This window comes from Mytilus edulis, chromosome 3, assembly GCF_963676685.1.
Source record: "Mytilus edulis chromosome 3, xbMytEdul2.2, whole genome shotgun sequence".
NCBI classification, from domain to species: domain Eukaryota; kingdom Metazoa; phylum Mollusca; class Bivalvia; order Mytilida; family Mytilidae; genus Mytilus; species Mytilus edulis.
Window position 1 is genome coordinate 102,968,662 of NC_092346.1, and position 22,543 is coordinate 102,991,204.

The following is a 22,543-nucleotide window of genomic DNA, read 5'->3' on the forward strand; positions in this document are numbered from 1 at the left end:
TAAGCTATTGATTAATTTAGATATTTTGAAAATTTTGATTATTTCACAAAATGGAACTAATTTAAATCAGAAATTCATTAAAGTAAGTTTTGCATAATCTCTAAACTTAAACAAAGTTGGAATAATTAATTTTGAACCCTGAAATAGAGGCTGACTTCTGTGTATCCTTTGATTTCACTTAAGATTATTTTTTTCATCTACATTTTTCAAAAAGAAACATATGAAATGATGTTAAATTTCTATTATTTTATAGTTTAAGATACAAAAACCATATGTTGGTATATCTTGGTATAAATCAGGATTCATTAGTCAGGTGTTTGGTTGTTTATAATACAGAAGGTTTTATCATTGTAAGAAATGCCATCTCCTGTTTGTGTTCTGATAACATATTTTCTTATTTCTCTTAAATGTTTTCATTTTGGTTAAATGGATGGATAGTAAAAGAAATAGAATAAACACTTCTCTGATCTCTGGTCTCACAGAAGCTTGTACTGAATGAATTATGATTTTACAACTCCATAGCTGTGAGACGTAAACTTGGTGTGGTTTCCAGTCATTTTATTTTTCCTCACAGAATACAAGTACAAAAAATATAAAAGAGTTGCTTATCAGGAAAGATTAAAAATAAGTTTCCCAACACACTTACAAAATTATTTGGGTAAAACAACTGATATTTGAATGGTTTTACACTAGTAGTTTTTGGGGCCCTTTATAGCTTGTTGTTCAGTGTAAGCCAAAGCTCTGTGTTGAAGGCCATACCTTGACCTATAATGGTTTACTTTTATAAACTTTTATAAATTGTTATTTGGATGGAGAGTTGTCTCATTGGCACTCATACCATATCTTCGTATATTTATGATAGTCTGACTGGTATTAGTTGCCCAACTATTATTTGCAGTATTAATTACACAATATCTGAATATATAGTCAATGATGGTACCCTCCATGCAGATTAATTGTATCACAGTTCAAATGGTAATTTTTGAAATCTCAAGAAGAGATTTTATATGAATTTATAGGGTTAAATATACTTACCATGAAATTACATTTATATTATATAGAATATGTTTGCTTTCACAACATGTTCTCATCGCAATTAACTAGGTGATTAAAAATTACATCCATGAGATGTACTCACCTACGTCATAGTTCACCTGTGTAACATACACTAGCTTTAGTTTTAATTTGTCGTTTAATTGAATAATTTCAATTAAGTGAACAAAAAACTGAATTTATTCCAGGGGTGGTGGTGGATTGTGGTAAGTATATTTAACCCTATAAATTCATATAAAATCTCTTCTTGAGATTTCAAAAATTACCATTTTATATGAATTTGGTTAAATATACTTACCATGAAATTACATTTATATTATATAGAATATTTACTGATTAACAAGCAGTATTTCATTTGGTGGAGGATAAATTCTCTCACACACATACAATTTCAACATATAAAAAATTATGTGAAATTTTTTAAAAAGTAACTCCATTAAATTTTGTAAATACGGATATTAGCAAAAACCGAAATTACTGAATTTATTATACAATGAAGCTATGCTGCATAACTATATGTATCAATGGCAAACTTTGCAGATTGTATAAATACAAGTATGCAAAATTAATAGACTTGATGTAGAGTTGTCTCAATGGCACTCACATGTATATATATACCCCATCTTTCTATATCTGATGAATAAATAATCTGCCGGTCAGTATAGAAATAATTATATTAAAGCTCCTTCATTATGAGCTAAATGTGTTGTAATATTTATGCAACAGTAAATAAGCATTTATTTCTGAATAGGTTGTTCTTGTTGCTTGTACAAATCGACAAGAACTAATCCAACCTTAATTTCATTACTTTCCACTTTGAAACTTAAGTTTATTTGGAAACATTATTACCTTTCTTTAACTTTCCATTGTTTTCTCTATATTAATATAATAACAGATAATATATGATTGCTGTCGTCTTTTGATAACCTGATCAATATCACATCTTTCGAAATAAATTCTTTTCTACTTAATTAAAGAATTATAATCAATTTTCAAATTCAAATTCAAATTTGAATTTGAATTTGAATTTGAATAATCAATTAAAATATACTTTGTAAATAGGTGTCCTTAATACAATCAAAGTTTATTAAAGACTCAAACCAAAGTTGTTTCATGATTATGCTAAATCTGGATTAATCTTTAAACTTTTTTAAAGTTATAGTCCCTGAGAATTTGCTTCTCTGCTAGATATACTACTTTTAATATTTTATAGATTTAGAATAAAATATTTTCATCAAGAGAAGTCTTGTACTATTGTATAATGACAATTCTCTAAACTGACTAAATTTTAAAAAAAATCTGATAAAATTTCTATGAGTGGTAGAACCTTTGAATACAATGTCTACCATTTCAACCATGAACAATATTTTTGTTTTGTATTGGACTACTCAAGTGTAAAAATACAGAAAATGGACAAATCAGTGGAAAAGTTTCAGTATACATGTTTCCATTGATATACTGCTTCCACAGAACATTTGGATGTTGAGCTGAAATAAAGCCATGATTGTTGTCCTTATAAGTCCAAAAAGAATGCTAACAGATGATTTTCTCCAGCTATGAAAAATCTGTCTAAAATAAAATGTTTTGATATTTCTAATTAACATTCACAACGGTTAACTTTCTAGAATATCTTGCCATGTACAGTTCCAAATTTAAAGAAACAAAAATTTGACATAATGAACAACTCTTGTATGTTGCCCTTGACAATTGTTTATATTAATTTCAGAAATTATTTCGCTATCAGAAATACTAAAATGCAACTTTTCAAATATAGTTCTATAGTTGTATTTAAAGAAAAACACTTGTTTGGCAATATGGAAAACACTTGTACCAACTTGCAGTATCCTTAAGTGTTCTTAGTTATTTCAGAAATGGTTTCACTATCAAAAATGCTCATTTTATTTCTGTCTTGGTTCACCTCATCTGAATCCTATACATTCTGATATGATTCAATATATATCAACCAAACAGCTTTTGGTAGTATTTTGTGACTTCAACCCAGTCATTTGGTTAACTTAGTCACTCAGAAGAATTTTGCATTTGTCCCCAGATTTGGCAAAAACAAAATTAATGTGATTTAAATAATCACATCTTTCAAAACAATATTGAATCAAAATTCAAAGTAATTGTTTAAAATAAACACATTTCAATTTTGTGTAGCATATTCTTGCATAAGATACTAACTTTATGCTATATATTTATATTATTCTGGCTGGTAATATGGAAATTGAAAAGTGAATAATTACCATCAATTCCGAGGTTAAAATCACATGCATTCGGAAAACCTTCCTGCATATAGATAATATACAACTTGACTTTGACCAGACTAGATTTTTGTAACTTTATGCTTATAATGAGCAAAAATAAAAATAAACAGTGACATTTTAATATTTAGGTATAATATTAAGAAAATGTCTCGCATTTGATTTGATATAATCATGGAATTATCATACTATATTTTACTTCCATGTACTATTCTTAGACTATTGAAAGCTATTTGCTAACTATTAATCAGTCTTTTAAATAAATTGCTTTTCCTACATTTTGCTGTAAGATTAACTGCTTCTACACTGGTGCTAAAATTTGAGAACCAATTGAAATGTATATATATTATATGTTTATATTGGTACATCATGTGTTACTCCAAAAAAACCTCTTCTTTTTTTCTGCATCTTGTAAAGACTGACTAAATAAAAGGTTTATATAAAGAGCTGTATAATAGATAGTTTCAAATCTTGAGAACTACTTCAATTTCCTAGACCATGTCTAGCATTTTAAATAAATCCTGCATCCACAATGCTTTAAATCTTATTTATTTATTTACCAATATTTTACTAATTTTTTTACAAGATCTAAATTAATGATAATCTTAATTGTTTCTATAAATCAGCATATTTGAGTCCTCTATACTTCAGAATTCTGAATCAATATTTAACTCTAGGAAAAACAATGTGTAGCCATTGCATAAACTGTTGGGTTCTACCAATCTCACAATAAGAATAAAACGGACCCAATGAATGAATCCTTATAGCAGAAAACTTGCCCATCTGTTGGCATTGCTTAGAACACTTAAGATGTAAATTAAGGCATAATTTTCTATCTTTAAAAGAGCATCCAAACTCCTTTTGCTTTCATGATTGGAAGATATATGTATAATTTGACAGTGATTCCCATATAGTGAGGGTAAGATAGTCTCTTAAGTCTTACGTTATCACCTCTTTTTTTTTTCTTTTTTTTTTTTTTTTTTTTTGTACTCAAAACAAAACAGAATTAGTACATATTATATTTAATAAATGCATTGGCAATGTACACTCTGAATTATGTAATCAATATATAAGCCATTACTTTGAATGAGTCTTTGTGAAATGCATCATGGCATCCCCTAAATTCTTTATTCAATAGACAATCTAATGTTTACATAAAAACATATAAAAGCCTTTGTTTCCTTACTGCCGACAAAAACAAACAATTGGTTATAGCAGTTCATACTTATAATATTCATGTTCTTCTTGTCATAAGTAAACTGACCATGAAATTTAATATAAGTAAAAAGAGTTGTCACAAGCTATCAACTGTATTTAGAACAGTGCTCCATTCTTACTGTCTCCATGTCTGTTAGAGCATTGGAGAATTATTTATCAGTAAAAAAAAAAAAAATTAAATATTTACAGCAATTTGCTGTTCTGGAAAAATATTTCAGGCTTCTAAGAATTACTGTCCTGATTTAAACTGGACATATTTAAAAAGAAGTATGCATTGGTATGCTTAAACTACAATCACATTTGTATTGTACTAGATAACAATGTATCATTTTCAGTGTCTTTAATATCTGTCTTGACTATTTCCAGACACTTGTTCAATATATTATCAATATGAGCAAATATGTTAATTCACTAAACTGTTGGTTCATCACAAAAAACAATGTGCAACCAAAGTATTAGCTATGCTTGTGTTGTTTTAAAATATAATAAAAGTAGACATAATGTTCCCTGGGTGGAAGGATGTCTAGAAAAGTCAGATAGACCTGGACTTAAATTCACTAGTCTGATTCTAATTTATTTTATTTGCAACAATCATCCACGTGCAATTCTATGCTCCATAAATATCAATGTGCAATAAATAAATCGTTATGATTTAATTTTATGTAAGATATCAAATCTGTATTTTATTAGAATGAATGCAACTTACAGATTCTAAATCATGCATGTTGTTCTAGTTCCTATGTTTCCTGTATGAAACATGTCAACAGTAATCAAATAGACTTGGGCAAAATCCCTATTCTATTTTAATTAAGTCTATAGTGATCCATTGAGCACGTTTTATTTTCAATAAATATGGTTTATGTTCCCTGAATGGAAGGTTAACCAAATAAACATCATCAGTTATGGGCAAAATCCCTATTCTGATTGTGATGTATTTATCAACTGTTAAAACAGTATCACTGTTGGTCTACGCTCCCTGTATGGAACGTTTTCCAAATAAAACAATCAGAAATGGACAGATTCCCTTTTCTGATTGAAATTTATTGAACCAATTGAGGTTCTAGTCACAATAGTGGTATACGCTCCCATACGGACGTTATCCACATTAAAATAATCAGATCTGGTCAAAATACCTATTCTGATTTAATAGTTATGTGTTTACACAGTCTCGTGTACCAGGTGTACACGTAACAGACTGCAAATTGTAAACAATCGAACCAATTGAGGTTCTAGTGACAATAGTGGTATACGCTCCCATACGGACGTTTTCCACATGAAAAACAATCAGATCTGGTCATAATACCCATTCTGATTTTAATATAGTGAAGTGTTTACACAGTCTCGTGTACAGACTGCAAATTGTAAACAATCGACTTTATGATCCAAACTTTACACTCGACCCGTTTCGTAGCATTGCTCTAATGCAGTGAAAAAATCCGGTCAGCTGAGCGTGAAAAAAGAAATAAACATCCGTTTAAATATATATCTTTTTAAAAACGTAGCACTCACGTAACATGTCCGATTTTGACAGCTAAATTCTGCCTTTCCTCGGACCCGATTTAATGTTTGAAAATGGCGACTAAACAAAGGTCATTTTCTATGTCGTCGTATTTCCAGACTCGTAAGCTGTAAAAATGACGAAAACGTGCACATCAGAAACTTGGCAGAAGCGCTGTATTCTGATTTACATTAAATTAATCGTATATCGATATTCCGAAAACAAATAATGTCTTTTATAAAACATAAGGATTTTCAACAGTAAACTGTTAAAAATCCTTGCCGACGAGAAACATGCGTTCTCTTGAACGCAAAAATTAAAACTAAAGCTAGTGTATGTTACACAGGTGAACTATGACGTAGGTGAGTACATCTCATGGATGTAATTTTTAATCACCTAGTTAATTGCGATGAGAACATGTTGTGAAAGCAAACATATTCTATATAATATAAATGTAATTTCATGGTAAGTATATTTAACCAAATTCATATAAAATTGAAATCTGACCTTTACAATATGCATCATGTTTATTTCACTAGAGGGAGATAACACCATTGGCATTATACATTATTCGGATTTCCTTGGCGATATCATCTGTCATCATCTGCCTTTGTGAAGGGCAACACCTAATGATCTATGCTATTCTTAATCCAGAATCTCCAGTTGTTTCTTGTTATATCAGTATAGGGATGGATCTACAGACCTCGATCAATCCGAGATTGAAGACCAATTAATTAAAAAGTTTACATACATTGATTAAAACAATACTATGGATTATTATTCTTTGGATACCAATATTTATGTGGGACATTTAGGTACAGGTAATCCACGAAGTTGAATTTTCAACAAATACAAATTTTCTGTAGGCTTGTATACCATGTATGCAGACCTTATCAAATCCTGAAATATTTCCAAGAAAAAACAAAACTTTTATCAATCCAAGAAATATTTTTGTAAGCCAAAAATAAATGAACCCACTGTACTAGATAACTATTCTGAAGGTTTACACAAAACATTAGTATGCTATACTTGGTCAGAATAAAACATTTAGATAAAAGTTAGCTACACAACACATTAGTATGCTATACTTGGTCAGAATAAAACATTTAGATAAAAGTTAGCTACACAACACATTAGTATGCTATATTTGGTCAGAATAAAACATTTAGATAAAAGTTAGCTACACAACACATTAGTATGCTATACTTGGTCAGAATAAAACATTTAGATAAAAGTTAGCTACACAACACATTAGTATGCTATACTTGGTCAGAATAAAACATTTAGATAAAAGTTAGCTACACAACACATTAGTATGCTATACTTGGTCAGAATAAAACATTTAGATAAAAGTTAGCTACACAACACATTAGTATGCTATACTTGGTCAGATAAAACATCTAGATAAAAGTTAGCTACACAACACATTAGTATGCTATACTTGGTCAGAATAAAACATTTAGATAAAAGTTAGCTACACAACACATTAGTATGCTATACTTGGTCAGAATAAAACATTTAGATAAAAGTTAGCTACACAACACATTAGTATGCTATACTTGGTCAGAATAAAACATTTAGATAAAAGTTAGCTACACAACACATAAGTATGCTATACTTGGTCAGAATAAAACATTTAGATAAAAGTTAGCTACACAACACATTAGTATGCTATACTTGGTCAGAATAAAACATTTAGATAAAAGTTAGCTACACAACACATTAGTATGCTATACTTGGTCAGAATAAAACATTTAGATAAAAGTTAGCTACACAACACATTAGTATGCTATACTTGGTCAGAATAAAACATTTAGATAAAAGTTAGCTACACAACACATTAGTATGCTATACTTGGTCAGAATAAAACATTTAGATAAAAGTTAGCTACACAACACATTAGTATGCTATACTTGGTCAGAATAAAACATTTAGATAAAAGTTAGCTACACAACACATTAGTATGCTATACTTGCCAGAATAAAACATTTAGATAAAAGTTAGCTACACAACACAATAGTATGCTATACTTGGTCAGAATAAAACATTTAGATAAAAGTTAGCTACACAACACATTAGTATGCTATACTTGGTCAGATAAAACATTTAGATAAAAGTTAGCTACACAACACATTAGTATGCTATACTTGGTCAGATAAAACATCTAGATAAAAGTTAGCTACACAACACATTAGTATGCTATACTTGGTCAGATAAAACATTTATATAAAAGTTAGCTACACAACACATTAGTATGCTATACTTGGTCAGAATAAAACATTTAGATAAAAGTTAGCTACACAACACATTAGTATGCTATACTTGGTCAGATAAAACATCTAGATAAAAGTTAGCAAATTTCTCACAAAGTTGCTTGATCATATGAAAAACTATACTATATGCAATAACAAAAATATGTATAACTATACTGTATACAATAAAAAAAATTATTATGCATTACTTTACTGTATACAATAGAAAAGTTATGTATAACTATACTGTATGCAATAAAAAAAATTATGTACAATGTATAACTATACTGTATACAATAAAAAAGATATGTATAACTATTTTTTAAGACTAGATACAATAAAAAAAATTATGTATAACTATACTAAATACAATAAAAGAAAAATTATGTTTCTGACTAAAAATGTATGAAAAAATCACAAATGTTTTATATAATAAAATTGAGAATGGAAATGGGGAATGTGTCAAAGAGACAACAACCCGACCAAATAAAAAACAACAGCAGAGGGTCACCAACAGGTCTTCAATGTAGCGAGATATAAAATATATAAATATATAAAGTATATAAATATGTTTATACTCTGTAAGAATACATATATTATAATATGTCCAAGATAGTTCACTTCTGAATGAGGTGCATGACTGCCTGAAGAGAGGCAAATATGATCCACACATCTGATTGCATGTTTTGTACTTTTCCTAAGTCTCTCTTTAATAAATGTTATGTTTTGCAAATTATACTTTACATAAAGATAACACTTAATGATATAAAAAGTTTAATGTTCAAGTTTTTGCATTAGTTGTTCAAAAGCAATTAGGATACAAGAGATAAATGGAAGAACTAGGCTTTCATTTAATTGCTGAAAACTAAATACACGTTTGAAACTGTATAGGCCTAATGCCATATCTTAAGTAAAGTTTGAATCTATCTTAGCATTACAAATTACTTCTTAATGTTTTTGACCCAAATAAGGTCATTCTACAATTCCCTCTATAATTACTAAATTTCAATACAAGTTAATGATTGATAGAAAGAGCTTGTAACCTCCATTAAGTACTTGATTTCAACCATTGCCTGACTTTTGTAATTAAAGGGAGTTTATAATCATAAAATGACAAATTTTATTTAAATATTAAGTAAATAATATGTTGAAGTTTATAAATGAATACTTTGTGTGGTGAATTAACAGAATAATAACATGAATAAGATTGTTTTACTTTGATCCCAGGGGTACCTGTATCAGTGAATGTTCACAAACTGGTAACCATATGTTCATTATAGTCAATAAACTTCAATCTTCTTAGTTAAAAATGCAGAGCTCTGACAACCTGTTATGTTCTGATATCTAGAGCTCTGACTATCTGCTATGTTCTGATTTCCAGAGCTCTGGCAACCTGTAATATTCTGATATCCAGAGCTATGACAACCTGCCATGTTTTGATATCCAGAGCTATGACAACCTGCCATGTTTTGATATCCAGATCTCTGACAACCTGCAATGTTCTGATATCCAGAGCTCTGACAACCTGCCATGTTTTGATATCCAGAGCTCTGACAACCAACAATGTTCTGATATCCAGATCTCTGACATCCTGCAATGTTCTGATATCCAGATCTCTGACAGCCTGCAATGTTATCCAGAGCTCTGGCAACCTGCAATGATCTGATATCCAGATCTCTGACAGCCTGCAATGTTCTGATATCCAGATCTCTGACAGCCTGCAATGTACTGATATCCAGAGCTCTGACAACCTGCAATGTTCTGATATCCAGATCTCTGACAGCCTGCAATGTTCTGATATCCAGAGCTTTGACAACCTGCCATGTTCTGATATCCAGAGCTCTGACAACCTGCCATGTTCTGATATCCAGAGGTCTGACAACTTGCAATGTTCTGATGTCCAGATCTCTGACAGCCTGCCCTGTTCTGATATCCAGAGCTCTGACATGCTGCCCTGTTCTAATATCGAGAGCTCTGACAACCTGCCATGTTCTGATTTCCAGATCTCTGACAGCCTGCAATGTTCTGATATCCAGAGCTCTGGCAACCTGCAATGTTCTGATATCCAGATCTCTGACAGCCTGCAATGTTCTGATATCCAGATCTCTGACAGCCTGCAATTGTCTGATATCCAGAGCTCTGACAGCCTGCAATGTTCTGATATCCAGAGCTCTGACAACCTCCAATGTTCTAATATCTAGAGATCTGACAAGCTGCCATGTTCTGATATCCAGATCTCTGACAACTTGCAATGTTCTGATATCCAGAGCTCTGACAACATGCAATGTTCTTATATCTAGAGCTCTGACAATATGCAATGTTCTGATATCTTGAGGTTTGAGGTTTGACTATAATAAGAGTGTAAAGCAGAACATGTCAGGTTGTCAGAGCTCTTGTTCAAAGTGAAATTCATAGTCTATAATCTAAGCAGTTAGCTGACTAGTTTCTCTTGAACAGTCAGACATATGCGTATAAGGTATCTTTTACTTCTTTGAAAAGAAAAATCAACCAACTAGAAAAAATGTATCGGTTCAAACCAAAACACAAGTTCAAAGCATTTAATTAACTGCATTGCCAAAATAACAATGTAACTTAGAAAGTTTATAATAGGAGGAAATCTTTCACTACATCATATGCTTTGCTCATTTTGTGTGGTAAACAGTCAGTATGACTAGACTAGACTTCAACACCTTTCATGTATCACATATGTATAATACTGGTTCTGTTGTTAAAATACTTGTTGATGAATGCAAGAATGTCAATTGTTCTATTGTTTTCTAGTTTGTCTGTTAACAACTTAATTAAGAATACTATGGTTAATTAGCCCACCAGTTTTCTTATAATATAAATAGGATGAATATGATAGTCTGTTAATTAAATTACCACATGATCAAGAGCTTTCATTTCCTTGTCTCAAGTATTTTTTTATATTCTACGATCTGGTGACGTAAGTGGAGGCACTAATGGGTACCAACATTCACTTATACAATTTTTTGTGTTTTTCTGCAATTTTTATGACCATGCTGACTGACAAATATAAAGGAAAGTGAAAGTACATATAAATCAGATAACTTAATATATTTTACCATGTGCATTTTTCATTTGTTATGTAAGGTTTTCATTTCATCAGTTGGTATGTGGTCCGTATTTACCAGTTTCAAATATGTCATCTGCATGTTTTGGAAAAAGCCAATTATTTTTTTGGATGATTGGAACTATCAGCAGTCTTCATTTAAGTTTTCACAATTAAAATTTATGTACAATAAAATGGTAAATAGAAATTGGGAATGTGTCAAACCTAGTGTCAAACACAACAACCCGACCAAAGAGCTGAAGGCCACCATTGGGTCTTCAACATCCCACACCAAGAGTTGGGCTTCAGCTGGCCCCTAAACAAATTTGTACTAGTTCAGTGAAAATGGACGTCACACTAAACTCCAAAACTAGAATTATAATACATACAAGACAAACCAAGGCCACATTTCCAAAAGTCTTGCAGGCAAAACAATAGAGAGTTCATTAATTACCTAAAACAAACTATGACAATGCTGGAAATATTAACAGTTTTCCTTGTTATGTTTTTTTGGTTTCTTTCTTTTTTTTTTTTTTTTCTAACCTCTATAGCTGTTAACTGTGATTGCGTTTAGAAGAACATTGCAAAGCATATTTTAAAATACACAAATTTGAAAGTAAGTTCAGGAATTCACCAAAATTGACCAAAATTTTGTAGTAAAGTCAGATTGTTCAAAACAGTTTTGAACATGAAATATGTATTTCTTAAATGGAAACCACAACTTAAGAAAATTGTAATTTGTTGATAGTATCTTTTTCCATAGTTTTCACCCCTATAATTAATTTTCAACGATATCGTATGTCACATGATCATTGTAGATCAACAGACTAACAACCCATCCTGGACGGAATCATAATTTGTGGTAACACAACACCCTCATGAACTTGGGAGGTACACTTATATATCAATGTCCATTGTTTCCCATCAATATTTTATTTCGGTAAATGGTAGTTAGTCAGGTCTAGGGTATAGAGTTATTTGTATGATTTTTAAAGAAACTTATTCAATTACACATTTTTTTATGTTTGAACACACATGGAAGACAATGTGTTTAGATACCTTGCAATACAAAATGTTTAGGGTGTAGGTTTAGGAATTGTTTTTATTATCAGCGTATCTTTTTAAATTGATTTTAATTGTTTTCTGCAAAGAAATGTCGCATTTGTTAATTTTTGTAATTGAATGATAAGATTTTCTTAATTGTATTTCAAAATTGTCGTGAATACCCAGACTTAAGGGGGAGAGGTTTTTCATATTTTAAAGAAATTTCATATGTGGGAATTTCTCCTTATTTTTATAACACACTAAGGGAGACAATTATGTGCATATGAATTACCTCCCTTACATATTATTAATGCTTGTTCTTAATTTGTATTGGGTTTAACTTCAGTACCCAGTAAAGCTCGACATATGCCAAAAAATTATTACAATAGTTCAAATGTTTCAATTCTATACCAATTCACTTTGGATTTTTATCAAAATGTAGGGATAAGAAGACTTTTTTGCTTTATAATTAAGATGAATATAATCATATGATCTTTTTTTTTCTCGATTATACAAATACAAGATTACATAAGATTAAGTTAGATGATAGACTAATCGTTTGTTTTTGATGGAATGATCTCATGTTAGGGTGCTCCTGGAGTAGGTGATTTGACTGGTAGACACAATACATATTTTCATGTAGCTTGATTGCTGGTTCTAAGTGGGAACATTCATTATTGCTAACTTTTTTATCTAAGGAATGAACATCTGTAATCTTAAAACAGTGGTAGCTTTAACGTCTTCTGCTTTTTCTAATATCTAATGAAATTATTTTAAGCATGTGTTCTATTTGGGGTTTGATAAGGGTCACACAATGCACTTAGCCTTAAAAATATGTAAAATATAAGACATTAAGGAACTATGTCTGTTTTATTATCAGCTGGAGTTCAAAACCATGCCCAAAATGATTTTGCACTTAAATCCCCGATTAAAGTTTGGTCTCAAAACAAGTCCAAAATACTTAGTTTTCTTTTAGATTCACTATCAAACAAGGATACAATACTTAGACGTTTAAAGCTACAAGTAGACAGTAGTTTTATGTCAATTTATTATTTTAAATTTGTTTTGAGATGATGGTCTAGAGAAAGGTCGAAAATGCCCAAATATATTTTACTTTGCTATCATTTGTGGATCTCAAGACAAGTTCAATTGCTTATACTTTTAAATCTGTCTGATATTAGATTGTGGAACATAGACTAGTCCAATTTGTTCTACCAGATAGTGCAGTGCTAATGACTGACACTTGAAAGTTTTCAACCATGCTTTTAGTTTGCATTAAAAGTATCTTGATTAGATTTTTTATGCCTCACCTTTGATAGTAGAGGGGCTATATGTTTTCTGGTCTGTGTGTCCGTCCGTTCGTCCATCAGTCTGTCCGGCTTCAGGTTAAATTTTTGGTCAAGGTAGTTTTTGATGAAGTTGAAGTCCAATCAACTTCAAACTTAGTACACATGTTTCCTATGCTATGATCTTTCTAATTTTAATGCGAAAGTACAGTTTTGACCCCAATTTCATGGTCCACTAAACATAGAAAATGATAGTACGAGTGGGGTATACAAGTACTGGGGACACATTATTGTTATATAATTTTTTGGTACAATTACAGGCTTAATTTTAGTAAATGAAAATATCTTATCAGCTCTAGTTAAAGTCAGCTTTAGATCTAATAATGTCTTTTTGGCTTGTTTAATTTTCTGTTGTATAATAGTTCAATCTGTTGAATTATTGATGTAAACGGCTTCATATTGAATATCATAGCCTTAGTTAGTGAGCTTGTGAATAAGGGTCTAATTAATAACTATATAACTAGAATTTTGAAATATACTGAATTTTCTTTCAAAAAAGGAAATAATTTTTGTGACTTTCATGAGAACCTCAAGGTGTTTTAAGTCCAGAGTATGATCAGTTTCATCAGAGCTTTAATAGTGTTTGCATATTTGGTATTTAATCTTTGTGTCAAAATACATTGTGGTTTAAATATAATTAATGAAATATGATTTATTATAATACAAATGATTATCAGATTAAATATAGCTAAGATCTAATTCAAAACTATTTTAAAGTTTAGATAATTATTGGACACAATATGTTAAGCTATTAATGTTTCATGGTCATTTTGATGTCAAAAAAGAAATGAAGCAGGTTGAAGTGTTTTTGTTTGAAGGAAGTTTTTTAGTTGATAATTTTAGCTTGTATTCCATCATTTTATAAGCAAAGCAAAATAACAGTAAATTCAAATAAATTCCCGATTTCCTAACATAATTTTAAGTACCTGCAATTGGTATGCTTAGAACTTAAGTATGAATTTTTGTAGGTTATAAAATTGAGGGAATAAATGAAAACGACACCAAAAATACTTTTCAGAGGAGGCAAACCTGACAAATATGCCGAATATATTTGATAGCACTAAGGTTTTATTAAAGCTTCAATCGGTGAATTGCCTGGCATTAATTATGATGGTTTTTATTTCTGATATATAAATGATTTATTGGTATGCTTTCTCTTTTATCTTAAACAATACTTCAATATATAAAATAACAATATATAATATGGAATCTTTTCTGCATGACATTATGTAACTTTACTTGTTGACAAAAACAGTATTGTAAGCTTCCTACATAGAACCAAGTATTTCATTATGTCAGCTTTTCAGATAATAGATCATTACTCAGACCTATTGCATAGCAATTAAGATAATTATGTTTCTTTTTGAAAATGTTTTCTTGGCTGTTTTATATTTCTTTAATGGATATTAGGGTAAGTGCACTGAAGTATGCTGCCTTTAGATAATTATAATTCAAAACATGGTGGTCGTACCCCAGGGTTCAATCATGTCAAATTTTGATTTTCATATGCTGAAAATATTTCTTTTTATGTAGATATTTCTTGGTATTTGTACACCTGTATCGATCTGTTACACTGGGTAACATTCATATAAATGTCACTTCTTCACAGAAAATACTTTTTGATTCTTTGAGGTATCTTACTTCTATGAAAGTCATAAAAAAAATTCTATACTAAATCAAATTTGTGGTTAACTTTGAATTGCCAGGAATGATATAAATGTCAAAAATTTATAGAAGAAATCATGGTAGTGCTAAGTCTTCAAAATTGTATGCCCCTTTCATATTCAATGGCAGCATAATAATATATCTTTGCATCTCTTGTAAAATAATTTGAGATTGCCTGTAGCAAATGTTTTGAAATAAGTATGTGTGGTATGAAATTAATCAAAGTCAAAAGCAATCACCACTTGAAAAATTCTACTATACATTTCATAAAATCACTATTTTCTAAATTCTGTTTAAATTATATTTTGTCTAATTAAAATGAAAATATTTTAAAATCTATATCTGCAGTTTCTTGCAATATTTGTTTAATTTATATTCTTTTTAATAAATGAAAATTTAAGATAAATATGTATTGCTGAATAAAAACAAAATAATGGGTAAAAATAGCAGGTATAGGGAGCATTATGACAATATTTACATTCAGATTATTATATACTAAGTAATGACATAGAAATAGTTCATAATGAACATAAAAAGTGGACACAATAATGAATTAAACAGTAAAAGTTTCATCAAAATCTGGCCTCAAATAAGTTTTGGTCAATATATTATAGTGTATGCATATGACATAATGTTATGCAAAGACTATGATAGTGTATTATCATATGTTATGCAAAGACTATGATAGTGTGTTATGCAGAGACTATTATAGTGTATTATCATATGTTATGCAAAGACTATGATAGTGTGTTATGCAAAGACTATGATAGTGTATTATCATATGTTATGCAAAGACTATGATAGTGTGTTATCATATGTTATGCAAAGACTATGATAGTGTGTTATGCAAAGACTATGATAGTGTATTATCATATGTTATGCAAAGACTATGATAGTGTGTTATCATATGTTATGCAAAGACTATGATAGTGTGTTATCATATGTTATGCAAAGACTATGATAGTGTGTTATCATATGTTATGCAAAGACTATGATAGTGTGTTATCATATGTTATGCAAAGACTATGATAGTGTGTTATGCAAAGACTATGATAGTGTATTATCATATGTTATGCAAAGACTATGATAGTGTGTTATCATATGTTATGCAAAGACTATGATAGTGTGTTATCATATGTTATGCAAAGACTATGATAGTGTGTTATGCAGAGACTATTATAGTGTGTTATCATATGTTATGCAAAGACTATGATAGTGTGTTATCATATGTTATGCAAAGACTATGATAGTGTGTTATCATATGTTATGCAAAGACTATGATAGTGTGTTATCATATGTTATGCAAAGACTATGATAGTGTGTTATCATATGTTATGCAAAGACTATGATAGTGTGTTATCATATGTTATGCAAAGACTATGATAGTGTGTTATGCAGAGACTATTATAGTGAATGCATATGACATATTGTTATGCAAAGACTATGATCCACTGAAACACATACGCTATTGACATAATAATATGCATTCACTAAGACACACTGTCACTAATATGCATTAACTATCATGCTTTGATGAACACTGATATACTTTCACAATGACACAAATACTAGTATGTACATAGTATATGCATATCAATGTGTCATGATTAATGCATATAATTGTGTCATAACTTATGCATAATCATTGTGTCATAACTTATGCATAATCATTGTGTCATAATCTATGAATATTAATGTGTCGTTATAGTGTTATGGCGTATGCTAGTCGTTATAGTGTGTAATAGTAAAATTGAGAAAGGAAATGGGGAATGTGTCAAAGCGACAACAACCTGACCAAAGAATAGTGTATGCTAATATGTATTGATATTTGTGTTTATTGCACATTTTGATGAGTTTTGATGAAGATACAAACAATTCTGGATAATTGACAATTGACACTAACTGTATCCATATTGTTTCAACAGTTGTATAATGTGCATAGAAGCAAATAATTATTTGTCCCAGATGATAGCAAAAAAAAACTGTTTTGCAATTATATGACTGTTTATAAAAATGTCATAGGTAATTAGATTTATTATAAATAGGGTCAAAGGTCTAGTATTATGTAACTGTTATAACATGTCAACATATTAATTGCCCTAAATAATGTGTTATGGAGTGGCTTATATAAGTACTTCAGTCTCTCCATCTATTGTTAAATAATTAAACACAGAAGTTTAAAGGTACATAAGGAAAATGAACAAATGGGGATAACTCTGATATGTTATTTGGAAGAACTATAAGGTCTGATGAATACTGGACTCAAGAAACATTTTGATTGTGCTATTTAAGAAATGATTTCTCCTTTTTGTAATTACTGAATTCAACATGAATAACCAATGTGATCTTAAATTTTGATCACAGAGTATGTTCACATAGACACATACCCTATCTAGCTCACCAATCAAATTAAATTTAATAATTTATTTCGATGTAAAATAAATGTGGTTTTTTTTGTGTGACAAATCATAGTGTATTGATTTGTGTGTATAAAAATCATGCTGGTCCATCAAGGGTCATAAATTGGAACAAAAAATCTTCTGTATCCCCTCTGTACACCCTCAGTTGTTGGATTTAAAAAGAATAGTTTTTGTTTCCCTTGTCTTACCTTTTGCTACATTAGAGATATGCCCCTTTACAAAAGGAAATAATTGTTGAATTTTTTGTTTCCATTCTCTAACTTAAGTTTGCCTCAACCAAATGTTATGAAACTTAAACACAACGCTTATTACCACAAAACTCTGATCAAAAACAAGTTTGGGTAGTGTCACTTTTACCGTTTTCAGTTGTGTTCCTTTATAAGGTTATGTGCAAGTGGGGACATCATATGTGTCCTATGATCACATTCCCTATTTATTTTTTATTCTATTATATTTTTCTGTCTTTCATCTCTAGTGTTAAAAACTAAAGCCTTGATGTGATTTCGGGAGTCAAAACATTGATTCTCTTGATAGAAGTTTTCTCTTGGTATGTATTTTTTATCTATATATTGATTGCTAAATTCCATATTTCTAAATATGTTTTGTTTTTTTATTTCAGGTATTAAATCCTCGGAACTTTATTACGTGAGAAATGGAATTATCAATAATTATGCGCTGTCATTTGAAATGCCAATCAACTACGATGTTAAAGAAATTTACTTCACATGGCAGAGCTTACGTCAGACTCCAGCCGTGAGTATTTTAAAGTTTGCAAATAAATGCATCTTTTATTGAACTTGGTTAAGGATTTGCTCAGAATAATCGTAGATGATTTTAAAAATTTGGCACAAAATTTAATTGCTTTTGTTAGTGTTATGAGGATGTTTTCACATCTAAATATATAAAACGTTTGATTTATATATTTAGATGTAAAAACATGTTCAACCCACCATTTTTCATAAAATTGATTTATGAATTTTGAACAGCGGTATACTACTGCCTTTATTGAACAAGTAGTTTGAGCAAATGCTACCAAAAAAAATCCAAATTACATGACACATTGGTTATGATTCTATAATGAATGTTTTCAGATCACAGATAGTTTTGATGAGGTTGACATTCACTTGACCTAATAATGCCCATTTGCAAAAGAAATCTCATGAAATTATATTTCTCTTATGTCAGCCAGCTTAACCTTGATATAATGAGGTGCTATGTGCATATAATTTTGTAATAAACAGTTTGATTATTTTGAAATTTAACCTTTTAGCTAACTCGAATAATTCAAGCCCTTTCCGTGTCCGATTTTCTCCCACACGAAGGCTTGAACTCCTTGTGATCATTGGCCGCGTCGCCTGCTCTCTGTGAGAGAGAGCCAATCAGCAGCGATCAGGATAATGAGTCTGCGCAACTCTCTTGTAATTGTCTTACCAAACACGTGTGTTCAATTAACACAAATCTGATAATAATTAATTAACATCAATTAACATCAGTTTACATCATTTAACATCAATTAACATCCGGAACTCCTCCTTCTTTAGCTGCCAGTTTAAATCAAAATTCCCATATTGCAAAGCGGTGTGAAAATTCCGGTTGACGATCTTGATCGAGGAAGACGTTCAGGCGTTAATGTAGTCTTCGTAGATCAGCGGAATATAACGACTGAATTATTCGGGTTACCTTTTAGCAAGTTTGACCAAGTTTGTGTATACCAAGTTTTGTTAATTAGACAATTGCAAAATTTGTGTTATAGTTTTAGCTTCATGCTATGCCTATCATATGATATAAGTTATATAGCTGAATCTTTGTAAGTAATAGAAATAAGTAGTTTAAGATTCTTAGCTCTTTTCACCATATTATAAAATAGGCTGGAGTTGGAAATTCCCTGTCTTACCGTTTATATGTTCTTAAAAGGGGTTTTGCATTTATGGCGATCTCATAATTGCAAATACCTTAAATTAATAGACAAGTTTGGTCTATGCCACTGCTGGTGGACGTTTCGTCCCCGAGGGTTTCACCAGCCCAGTAGTCAACACTTCGGTGTTGACATGAATATCAATAATGTGGTCATTTTTATAAATTTTCTGTTTTCAAAACTTTGAATTTTTTTGAAAAACTAAAGATTTTCTTATCCCAGCCATAGATTACCTTAGTCGTATTTGGCACAATTTTTTTGAATATTGGATCCTCAATGCTCTCCAACTTTGTACTTGTTTGGCTTTATAAATATTTTGATATGAGCGTCACTGATGAGTCTTATGTAGACGAAATGCACGTCAACTAAATTATTATCCTGGTACCTTTGATGACTAATTAAGCATTTTCCAATTGGAGAATGCCTTAATTATCTAAATTATATTTATTATATATATTTGTTGTATATTTTTTAGATGCTGTTTAGCATGAGATTCAATGTGTCTAATTCAAGAGCCATGTCCCAGCCAAGAGCTAACATCACAAGTGATGGCTATGTACCTAACACATTATCTGGTAAGTCATGTATGGAAGCAGTTTGATAGCTAAAACAAATTTATGTCTAGTAGAAGTGTTACTGTGTTTTGACCTCTTGATGACTTAGTTATTGGTGTTGTTGGGTCGCTTTCTTGTTGAAAACTATATCCCAAATATCTTATTTATTCATATGCATTGTATGACAAATTATATTATAATTGTCTAGATTATATGTTTTGAATTTGTTCTGCTGTGTCAGTTACATTTATACTACCCATTGTTTGTTTTTATTCAAATACTTTCTTTTCTTTCAGTTATGGAAATATTGTTTATTAAAACAGTGTGGAAAGCTTAAAAAATATAATTTCTTTACAGGATTCTTAACCTTGACAAAATTTGTCTTGTACAAAAATGTTGACAAAGCTAAGGAATGTAATAAACAAACTTTCCTCATTTGTGTAAATACTTGGTATTAATTGCTGTTGAAGCATGTCTATGATTGTGGCAATTATACGTTATTATACACTTCAAACTTAGAGACAGTTCTTATGTCATATACAAAATGTATGTAGGTTAAAACTGCACTAATTAACCAGTTTATTGTTTATAACTGTTAGATATCTATGAAAATTCGTGGCAAAAAAATAAAAACATAACTAAACATAAATTAGAATAAAGTATGTTTGTGTTTCCTTGTTTATGCCCCACCTACATCAAAGAAGAACAATTCCTTTCATGAGTGAACTGTAATATATATGCAAAATTATGATTTTCACCCAGATTTCTTAGTTCATTGAATATAAAAATGATATTGAGTGAGAGGGGCATGTTGTCCTATGGTCACTTTTTTCTTTCTTTTTTTCTAACATAGTTTTTTTTACTCATTGATGCTATTTTATAAATCCCTGTTGCTTATTTGGAATTTTATATTCTATGCAATACTACCGATTGAGTGCAAAACTTACTATAAATTATTATACCCCATGCAACGAAGTTGCGGAAGGTATAATGTATTTGACCCGTCCGTCCGTCAGTCCGTCCGTCAGTCCTTCCGTCAATCCGTCCTTCAATCCGTCCGTCCGTCCGTCCGTTCGTCAGTCCTGTTTCTTGTCATCACAACTCCTCTCAAACCACACAACAGAATTTCACGAAACCTTTTCAGATAATAAGGACATACTATGTAGTTGTGCATATCGACCGGAAATTGCGATTCAATTTTTTTTCTAGGAGTTACGCCCCTTTGAACTTATTTACTTTAATGTACTACTGCAACAGTTTGTCATCGCAACTCCTCTCAAACCACACAACAGAATTTCACGAAACCTTTTCAGATAATAAGGACATACTATGTAGTTGTGCATATTGACGGGAAATTGCGATTCAATTTTTTTTCTAGGAGTTACGCCCCTTTGAACTTATTTACTTTATGTACTACTGCAACAGTTTGTCATCGCAACTCCTCTCAAACCACACAATAGAATTTCACGAAATCTTTTTATATAAAAAGGACATATTATGTAGTTGTGCATATCGACGGGAAATTACGATTCAATTTTATTTCTAGGAGTTACGCCCCTTTGAACTTATTTGCTTCAATGTACTACTGCAACAGTTTGTCATCGCAACTCCTCTTAAACTACACAACAGAATTTCATGAAACCTTTTCAGATAATAAGGACATACTATGTAGTTGTGCATATTGACGGGAAATTACGATTCAATTTTATTTCTAGGAGTTACACCCCTTTGAACTTATTTGCTTCAATGTACTTCTGCAACAGTTTGTCATCTCAACTCCTCTGAAAACACACAACAGAATTTCATGAAATTTTGTAGATTATAAGGACATACTATGTAGATGTGTATATTGACAGGAAATTATTATTCAATATTTTTTCTTATACAATTTTTTTTTTCTTCTGCTATTTACAGTTTATTTCTTCTGCTATTTACAGTTTTCAAGGTAGAATTTCCATGTACAGGAAAGATTAGTGGAGAGGTTATAGTCAACATGCAGCTGAATATCAGCATCTTCTCAGCATCAAATCTTACTGTATTAAATTTAGTCAGAAGAAAAATGTGTTTAAAAGGTAAAATATTCTTTAAAAATGAATGCTCAATAGTGTACAAATAAAAAGAAATCATGTAGTATTATAGACTCAATTCTACTCTATATAACTCATCAGGACCTGAATAGAATTTTAGAACCAATTCATCAATTATTGTTGTTAGGAATTTTATACAAAAAAAGTTTTATAT

General features: G+C 30.4%; 1 protein-coding gene across 2 annotated transcripts in view; it reads left to right on the forward strand.

Annotated features, from left to right (window-relative positions):
* LOC139518049 (tyrosine-protein kinase RYK-like) overlaps positions 1–22,543 on the forward strand; it is a 55,381-nt gene that overhangs the window by 18,047 nt on the left and 14,791 nt on the right. For both annotated transcript variants that reach the window (XM_071309697.1, XM_071309698.1), the window contains exons 2-4: positions 18,453–18,586; positions 20,224–20,323; positions 22,240–22,374. In XM_071309697.1, coding sequence (XP_071165798.1) covers positions 18,453–18,586; positions 20,224–20,323; positions 22,240–22,374 — 369 coding nt within the window. The remainder of the gene's footprint in view (positions 1–18,452; positions 18,587–20,223; positions 20,324–22,239; positions 22,375–22,543) is intronic.